This window comes from Buceros rhinoceros, unplaced genomic scaffold, assembly GCF_000710305.1.
Source record: "Buceros rhinoceros silvestris isolate BGI_N320 unplaced genomic scaffold, ASM71030v1 scaffold5572, whole genome shotgun sequence".
Lineage (NCBI taxonomy): Eukaryota > Metazoa > Chordata > Aves > Bucerotiformes > Bucerotidae > Buceros > Buceros rhinoceros.
The window spans coordinates 1-10,167 of record NW_010400543.1 but is presented as its reverse complement, the minus strand read 5'-3'; the positions used below and the strand labels follow the sequence as shown (position 1 = coordinate 10,167).

The following is a 10,167-nucleotide window of genomic DNA, read 5'->3' as shown; positions in this document are numbered from 1 at the left end:
GTGGGTGGGATGGAGGGGGAAGTTTGCATATCCCCCCAAAATTATATGATTAAAGGAATAATTTTACATCAGAATTCTCATAAAGAAAATTCATGACAGAATTCTTAGGAAGTAGGGTTACTTGTCCTAGCAACTGGCTATTCCCTAAACAGTGCTGTATAGTCTCACAAGACAAGCTCAGGAAACTGGGATACAGGCATTAAAAATTGCAATGCCTATCAGATGCGTATCTTTGCAGATCTAAAGCTTGAAAGCAGAGCAGCTAGCATTCAGTACATTTAGGAGCTGCCTGGAGAACGCTCTGGTGGTCAGAGCCAGCCAGGGCTACTGGCACAGGAAGCTATAAGCACCATATACATGTGGGGCAGGCAGCCTGGGCAAGGGTTGTGTGGCTGCACACACAAATATCTAGATTTTACCTTCTAATCAGGCTATGGAGCAAATCTCTGAACTCTCCTCAAATATAACATTTTATCAGAGTACCTAGCAACGCGACCTTTAGAAAAGTGTCCAACCTATTGACTCTGAATTTTAGCTGATTATTCCAGGACATCCTCTTTCAGGACAATCTTCTCTGAGGAGGAAGCACAGAGAGGCACACCAGTCTTGGCCTGCTCTTGGCCTCTCTTTCTGAGGCCTCTTCCAAAACAGGCAGGAAGGAGTTGTCTATTTTGCACGAGTACAAGCAATCTTTATACGCTTCTTAAATCTAATGGGTCACAAAAACTTTAACCAAAAAAAACCCTAAAAGAAAACAGTTGCTTAATTCAGCCTTTCAGTTTTACAACTAAAATCTGCTGTGAGATTAAAAAAAAAAAAAAAAGAAGAAGAAAGACAGCATAAGACAGCATAGAGTGATGGTGGAAGTTAAACTGAATTATCAGTTATACAATGTACAACTGCTGCTATGAGCTCTTTCTTAAGTACTGCAGAACAAGTTCTATTGCTCCTGAGGAGATACAATCAACTTTTAAATCAAAATCATAGAATTGTTTTGGCTGGAAGAGACCTCTAAGATCAGCAAGTTGAACCATTAGCCCAGCACTGACAAGTCACTGCTAAACCACGTCCCTCAGCACCACATTTACACATCCTTTAAACACTTCCAGGGATGGGGACTCCACCACTTCCCTGGGCAGCTGCTCCAGTGCTTCACAACCCTCTCTGTAAAGAAATTTTTCCTACTACCTAAACCTCCCCTGGTGCAACTTGAGGTTGTTTCCTCTCGTCCTATGACTTGTTAATCAGAAGAGACTGACCCCCACCTCCCCACAACCTCCTTTCAGGTAGCTGTAGCGAGCGATAAGGTCTCCTCTCAGCCTCCTCTTCTCCAGACTAAACAACCCCAGTTCCCTCAGCCGCTCCTCATAAGACTTGTGCTCTAGACCCTTCAACAGCTTTGTTGTCCTTCTTTGGACATGTTTTATATATTTACAGTAGATCTAAAAATTTGTCATGCTAATTGCTTGACACAAAAATTAATATTCCTAAGAGGCTTAAAACTGTGCAATGATTTCTTACCTAGTATACTCCTCTGGTTCTGCACATTTCTGGAGAGCATACTTTATACAACATACTTATGCTAGTGATTTATTTCATATTTCTGCTACTTTAGCTCCTCAAACAACTGTGAGAAATGTAGGAACTTATACTTTAAATTTACAGATCTTTCCAAAAGAAACAAGTCTGCCCTAATGCTTAGTTACTAGAACTATTTGGGCTATAAAACCCTTCTCATTTTATAAGATGTAGGCTTTCAAAAACATCTAGGGGGTTTTACCCTTATGAGGTGAGGTCTTCTGTATGCTTGTAAAAAAAGAGCAGGTTCTTCCATCTTTCTAAATTCTAATCTTTCTAAATTATGTGATCTTCCTTTCTAAATAATTTATGACTAAATTCCAACTATATATATGCATTCTAATATATACTTGATGGTAAGGAAAACTAATATAGTTACTATGAAGATTAAATTCAAACCTTTGTAAGTCCAGTTCCCCAGAATGAGCTAAGATTTCTAAGGATCCTATACGAAACCATGATTTGGCAAGACGTAGCACTATTGCACCTTAAATATAGACACGTGTTGAAATGTAAACAGAGTATCAGCAAAATAAAATAGTTACATAATAAAAGCCATCACACGTAGTTTCTAGAAATGCAGAATTTATATATGCATAGTTAAACTGGTATGCTCAATGCATAACAGGTATGTATAATATAACTTTACTACAATAAATTTTAATGATAATGCTTAATTCGCTACGCCATCAAACACAAGCAAAATTCCAGTACTCCATTAATACTAGCACTACTTCAGAGATGCTAGCAACAAAGAATGACCCAACACAAACAGATTTTTTCCCCATGCTGTGCCTTCCCACTCTTTTTCAGAGCAGATTTAGATGATGTAGCAATGGCACAGCCACACTAATGTTCCCACCGTCCTTGTACAGCTGTGTTGAAACAATGGAAAATTTCCCTAATTTTTCAATATAATTTTTGTAATGGAAGTGAAAATAAAAATTATACTCTAAAACACATATGCCACAATCACAGCAGACCTGTTCACAGGGCTTCATTTCTTTAACTAAGATATGTTTCAGTGCGATTTTCTCTGGAGAGGTTTTATATCTTAATAAATGAAAGGAAGCCTATTTAGTACTTTCTATTACACATGTATGACATATTGAAATTCATTTTGCAACAGAGAATTAAGTTAAAGTGTTACAGCATATTATTTTGAAACATGTTTATTACCTCTTTCTTTCTTGACATTTCCATTGTAAAACTGATCTCTCCAGACATCATCATCACTTACAACTAAGCTGTAACAAACAAGAAATGAACATCAAAAAGTTGTCACAGGAAAAGTAATTTACAATGAAGATCAAGTCAAATTTTATATAACTTTATTTCTTTTTGCTGGCATAGTTTTGGATTTACAAATGACACAGGCAACAGCAAGTCGAGGCTTACCAAGGTTCATTAGCAAGATACACTTACTTTGTATTCATAGAATGCTGTCCAATTTCCATTACTTACACTGTTCTTGGGGAGGGGGCTGCATTCAAAAAAGAAAAAAGTACTGCATTCATTTGGAACCTCAGTGACTGAATAGAGTGATGATAACATTAAATAAGTCACAATTTCCCTGAAGACAACAGCGAAATTAGGACAGAGAAATTAGAAACCATACTGTTGCATCGGATGGAGGTTGCCCTTTAAGTCAGCCAAAATTGTTGTCTCAGAAACTTTCAGGACAGATCTGGGACCCTTAACAATAAGGAACTCTTCAAATAGTATCAACACACTGAAAAGGCATTATTTTGATGATACGTTATAATTATCCCTTCCTTCTTCACTGCTTCTTGTTCTTGAATTTTTAAAATCAATCTTGCACTTTCATTTGCCTTAAAATGCTGCAAATCCTATAATTTTTCATGTTCATCCAAACACTGAGATTTATGAGTGTTTGGAACAACTTTGCTTGCTCTAAAATATATGACAACTTGTATGCATTTTATGAAATAAAATATGTAATTTCACTGTATTTTCTGTTATATCAGGAAAAACAAAATGGAATCAATCTTCACAAACCATGTGAGGGCATCATATTCCCCTAAGGTTAACATGTAGGAAGTTTTCTTTCCAAAGCAATTAGGATTCCACTGACAATCCAGAAGAAATAATGCTTGGTGTTATCTTCTGACAGAGGTGTTGTCTCCTCAAAAGGCACAGAAGACTTCTTGTTCCAGAGTCTAGCAGGAAAATTTAGCTCATTTTGTATAATTCTTCTTTAACTTTGCTTGCTGACAACTGGAAAACCCTTTTCTATTCAGGAGAGGCCTGGACCTGTTGAGTGGGTCCAGAGGATGGCTACGGAGATGGTCAGAGGGATGGAGCACTTCTCCTATGAAGAAAGGCTGAGAAAGTCGGGGTTGTTCAGCCTGGAGCAGAGAAGGCTCTGGGAAGACGTTATTGTGGCCTTTCAATATTTAAAGGCGGCCTATAAAAAAGATGGGGCCAAACTTCTTAGAAGGGCCTATTGTGACAGGACAAGGGATAATGGTTTTAAACTAAAAGGGGAGATTTAGACTAGATGTAAGGAAGAAATTTTTTACAATGAGGGTGGTGAAACACTGGCACAGGTTGCCCAGAGAGGTGGTGGCTGTCCCACCCCTGGAAGCATTCAAGGTCAGGTTGGACGGGGCTCTGGGCAATCTGATCTAGTTGGTGGTGTCCCTGCTCACTGAAGGGGGGTTGGACTAGATGACCTTTAAAGGTCCCTTCCAACCAAAACCATTCTATGATTCAAAATAGTTGTGTGGCCTGTTATTTGAAATTTAATACAGCTACTTACAGCTGCTGTCTGTTAGGTAGTTGAAGACAAACCCAAGCTTTCCTTGGAGGTATACAGAAAATGACAAGAGGCAAACCTAAGATTTCATTCATAAATATGACCGAAGACATTCACTGAATTAAAACAACTCCCCAAGTTTTAAATTTTGAGAGTGCACTAGATTCTGGTTTTACATGCTTTAGCATCAAAATTATAGAGAGAATTCAGTTAAACCAAAACTGTGGGGTATCCATATAAACATAAATATGTACAAAAAATCATGCAAAGGAATGGTTTGTCTGAATTCTTACACAGTGAAGTTGCTTGCAACAGTAACTGTGACTTTGAAACTAAAATCTTTTTTTATTATTATATTCTGTATTTTTAAGGTATCTAATAGCTATCCAAACTAAATTTTCTCTGTTAACTGCAAAGAACAGGCAGTGAATTGTTCCAGAAGGAGGGAAAAAGTATCTAAATATCAATTTGTTCCCATTACTGGAGCTGAACTGATAGAAGTAACATGAGGAAATTTTTTCAAAAGAATACTCTTTTGGAGTCTGTGATTGGTATGTCTGTAGAGAAAAGTACAAAAAGTGCTGATGCAAATGAGATGAAAGAAAAAATCTTAATCTTTCAAGAAAAACAAAAATTTTCAAAACCAGGGAATGAACCCCAGACTAACAAAATACTGTATGCATCAGAGCAGTAGGGGACAGGAATCAGAATAATAACGCTACTAAATGCTACTGTTTTGAACAGACCTCTGCCGTAAGGGTTGTTTCTTTTTGACTGCATAACTCTTTGGAGGCTCTCTGCAGACTTCCTGCAGAATTACAGGGCTTCTTTTATTACTGACAAAAAAATCCATGGGGGCATCAACATTTGGACTGTTACTTACACAAGTTAATGGATGTGCAACACTTAAGAGCTACCCAGATAGCTGAATATTGCTACCACAAGAATAGTTTTCGAATAGTCCCTGTAGTTGGCAACTACCGTTACTCGAGAGAAGGCAGCAGGAGACCAGATATACACTCAAACACAGGAAATGGAGCACTGAAATTGCTCCTACACCAGAGAAGCTGGGAAACACTCACAGAAGGACGGACGGATTACATCCCTCCTTATCCTGGCTCCAGCTTAAGGGCTGGACTTTACACTCACAAGTGCTCTGCTTGCTGTTTTGCATAATCATCGAGGCCTATCCAAGTTAGGGCCACTGTGAAATCTGTGTATATTGGCTCACTTTTTTGCTCTCTGGTAGCCCCAGTATGTGACTAAAGTGGTACCATAAGAAGAAGTGTTCTTTATCTGCAGTACAGTCATAAACTGTAGCACCCCATTGGGAACACAGTACTTAAAATCAATAGAGCAAAGCAACCTGCTGGGTGCTCTGGGTTAAGCTGTAAGGCTTTTCCCCACGCTTCTGCCAACGCTTGACAAGACCTCTGTACGTGCATCCCACCAGCCTCAGTACAACAGCTCCCCATCGGGAAGAATATGGATATCAGCTTGGGTTTTTCCAAGTGAAGTCTTGCAAACAGTCTGGAGAGCCTGTACGGCAGTTAAAAGAGCCAGGCATTTAACCAATTTGCCAGCAGAGAACTAAAGCACACTGTGTACTCAATAGAACTTTTGCACAGTGGAGGAGTAATTTCACACTGTTTTCGCACTGAACAATTTGTTTAGATGACAGCAAAGAAAGGCTATAACCTTGCCAGATGCTGTCCTGCTGGTATTCACACAGACTGAAAGTTCTGCATTACCAGCCAACAGCAAAGGGTTTCAAGGTGAAGTCAGTGAATAAACCATCAAAACTGTCATTTGCAAACACAACGCTTCAACAGAGTAAATGTGTTAGAATTCACGCCAGAGAGATTTGCAGACACTTTGCAAATACAGACACCTAGCCATGTGGCAGCTGAGTACAGGTCTTTTCTGCAGAACATTCACTTTCTTTAAAGCCCAAAATGCCGGAGTACAGACATGAGACTACTTGGAACACAAAATGAACTTGACATTTTAAACACAATCATCTGAAAAATTCAGTTTACTTAATTCTGAGAAAATCATCCAAATGAGTGAATATATTAGTCTTCTTTGGTTCAAACAGAATTAGTTTTAAATTATTTTTTTACAAAATCTCCCTCTCTGCTCAAGGGACCTTTGCACAAACAGGGAATTGAGAGCAATTACCTGCATTCAGAACTACCTCAATATTAACATCTGACTGACTACTTTTCCTACCAATCTTCAAAATTGCAACCAGCTGACTATACAGTACAGAAATAGCCACTTTCAACATTTTCCTATTCCAGAAAAATTCACCCAAATGTTTAACTTCAGTGTAGAAAAAGACTCAATTATTAAGCATGTAAAATGTATTAACAGACTCATTGATGATCTACATACACTAAAGGTATTATTATTACTATTATTATTATTATTTACAGGCCAGGAACTGTTTTTGCAAGTCTTCTGGTGAGCAACAAGGGAGGGAACAATTTTTTTGTTTTTTTTTAAAGAGAAGACACACTTGATCGCAGCATCATAAAAGCTGGAGAGGGGAATTAGTGTCAGATATAATCACTTTATCTAACTTACTTTTTTTTTTCTTTACAAAATGACCCAGATTTCAAATTAAAGTAATTCAGTTAAGACAGTCTTACAAGAGAACAACAGCTGCTCACCCCAAGACACAGACAGTACACAATATTGTATTTAAACAAAGTAGTACTTTAAAGCATTCCAAAGACAAAAGTGAATGGATTAATTGCTGGAGTTCATTATTACTAAAAAGTTTTATCCCCAAATCCACAAAACTAGAAGGGTATCTTTTGTTCTGATGGCATACATATGAAAAGAAAGACCTCTCCTCTCAAAAACTAAATGCCCTGCTTTATTGATGCTCAATTAAATTCAGTCACAAAATTACTGTAAATCAGGATGCTGTGAGAAAGATAAGAAATGTACCTAGCAGCTCTGCTCGTAGGAATTCCAAGATAGTGCATGGCCTCACTACACAAAAATTCTCGCACAGAAGAGCGAAGCACAGCTCTTCCATCACCATTCCTACAGAGAACAAAGAAATAAGGAATAGGTCATGAAATCAAAGCAAATTTCAAAAAGAAAACATCCAGTTTTGCTGTACATAGATTAACTGCAACTTACCTGGAGTATGGGGTCTTTCCTGACCCTTTTAACTGTAGTTCCCACCTCTCACCATGCCTGCAAAAATACCATTAGCATTTCTAACAGTACACCTTGGGCTACACACAAATCAGCTGCACAGAACACAGAGCTGAATCAGTCACTTTAAAACATGTCATACCTGTTGGTATACACTCCAACCAAGTGGGCTCTTCCATCACCCAGCTGACCCGCCCAGCTACCAAACTGGCAAAAATGAAAATCAAGTTATTTTCTTCTACCATTTGTAGCAGTTATACTTGAAACAGTACAAATTACATGTAGCTTCTCTTTGATCTACACAATATCTACACAATGACACATTTGCTCAGGTAGTGATTAAGATACTGATTCCTAAAGCTGTATTTCCACACTCACACCTATAATGAATCAGAAAATGACAGAAAAAGAATAATACTGGTAATCCCCATTATTTTTCTCCACCTTCCAGCTATGACATACAGCTACAGCTCTCCCTGTTTTATATAATGAGACTTTAAACTGACACAGCTTGTAACTTTTTTTTTTAATTAGAGATTACAAATCAAATTCTACCATTCTTTTCCATTAATATGCTTATCCATTTCAGTAAAACTTCTAGTAATCACAGTATTGCGGTGAGGCTCTGTCCCTCTTCACTCCTCTGAGCTGATAACACCTATCATGAATCAGAGCTTGTCAGGCTGCATGGGTACTAAGTAGACTCTGCAGCTAATGGAAGTTAAAAAGATAATTTGCTTCTGGCATAAACAGAAGCAGAGAAGGTAGACAGGGTACCATGAAAGAATATTATAGTTCTCTTCCATCTGCAGCCACTTACGAAGAACAACTCTGCAATCAAAATGTTCCTAAGTGTTCATATACTTACAGGCATATACTCATATACTTACAGGTATTATCAAGGTATAATTCACATGAAAAGACCGACATAATTCCACCTGGAAGAAGGAGTGCCATACGTACCTGATGACCCCCATACCTATGGGCCAATGGAACAGACCCAAGCATCACTTTCCCACCACTGACAAACTGAAGAAAATCAGATGTTCCTTTGACAGACATATCAAGATCCAAAATATTTTCAAGAACTTCCTGGAGAAAAAAATAATGCAGATGGTACTTGAATACGAACAAACTTTCAGTTGTAATGAATGTGTTCTCTCTACAGTTTTGTTATTAAAAGACAACTCACAATATGCTTTATGTTCTATCTGTTTAAAGTATGTATTGATGTTTTCATAATAAATAGCATATGAATATATTTTATATATATCCAGTACTGAGTTTAACTGAGTATATTTAGCACATTACTACTAATTAGAGAGGAACTAAAAAAATAACAGCCAACCTTTGAAACAGCTACAAGACGAACTTTAGATTTAAAAGGTGTAGGATAGGCAATTGAAAAAATGCAGTTTCTCACATTACGGACATAATTGTCCTGGATCATATCAACTGGAAAAGGATCTGTAAACATGAAACAGGCAAGAAATGTTTTTAAAAAAACAATTAATCATATTTTTCTTAATACCTTTCCTCTTAAATCCAATAAAAATACCTCAGAAATAATTAAGACCCGACTCTTTACCATAACATATATTAATTCTGCATGAAAAGCAAGCTCAGATAAATTCAGGATTTTATTCTGATTGGAATTTTTGAAAAGAAGGATTAATTCCACTGTTAAACCGTTAGGACATGCTAATTTTAAGTCCTAGAACATATTTAAGCATAGATTCAATTGACTGTGATTAGAACAGTCTCAGGGCAGTTTTACAGTGCACTCAGTTGTGCACTATATTTTATGCAACCCCAGAAGATATTTGCATGAGACAGAAAAGTTCAGCTACCCCCAAACTCGTAGTGCAACAGATTCTGTCCCTGTGCACCAGTAGCTGTGCTGTAGAGTCTGTATGCAGCAACGATCACAGAGTAACCTAAGAAACCGGCTTGAAATCTTCTCTGAGTAATGTAAACAGCGAACAAAAGGGCCAGAAGATGCAGTTATTGCTGTAGCACAACATCTGTACTCAAAGATGTGCTTCATTCTTCCTACAGCCCTACTCTGCACCCTGACCCATGGTGACAGAGAACGAATATTGTTACGAACACTGGACTAATACTGCGTGTTTCAACATCTTTATGGATTTTTGCTTGCAACAATCTTACAATTGATAAAAAAATTACTATTGATTTTAATTATAAAATCCCAGTACCTCATAGTCACTGTTTTGTAAAAATTGTGAATTAGCATCTCTGGACACTTGCTCCTGGGCAGCCAGCTGCCACAAGAGTTATCACCAATTATTATTTCTTAATGCTCGCAAGTAATTGCATCACACACAAAAAAATATTTCTGTAACATGAATTAGCATCGCTGGACACTTGCTCCTGTGCAGCCAGCTGCCACAAGATTTATCACCAATTATTATTTCTTAACGCTCGCAAGTAATTGCATCACACACCAAAAAATATTTCTGTAACGTTATGATATAAATTATCTTTATTACAGTCTATTCGGCATGCCTGAGAGCTATACTGCTTTGAGTACTTCAAATCAGGTGTCAGGTTATCAGTTTTGCAATAACACATAATTGGGACTGTCACATTTCTCTTTAACAATAAATTACTAATAC

The 10,167-nt window shown here is 37.6% G+C and overlaps 1 protein-coding gene across 1 annotated transcript in view; it reads right to left on the bottom strand.

Annotated features, from left to right (window-relative positions):
* Positions 1-8,998, bottom strand: part of LOC104489701 (selenoprotein O-like) — a gene marked incomplete at its 5' end in the record, with an annotated part of 24,325 nt that extends 15,327 nt beyond the window's left edge. The window contains 7 exons of the mRNA XM_010131895.1: positions 1,978-2,065; positions 2,758-2,825; positions 7,316-7,414; positions 7,514-7,570; positions 7,674-7,738; positions 8,495-8,623; positions 8,880-8,998. Of these exons, the coding sequence (XP_010130197.1) occupies positions 1,978-2,065; positions 2,758-2,825; positions 7,316-7,414; positions 7,514-7,570; positions 7,674-7,738; positions 8,495-8,623; positions 8,880-8,998 (625 nt within the window). The remainder of the gene's footprint in view (positions 1-1,977; positions 2,066-2,757; positions 2,826-7,315; positions 7,415-7,513; positions 7,571-7,673; positions 7,739-8,494; positions 8,624-8,879) is intronic.
* Between the last annotated feature and the right edge of the window lie 1,169 nt (positions 8,999-10,167).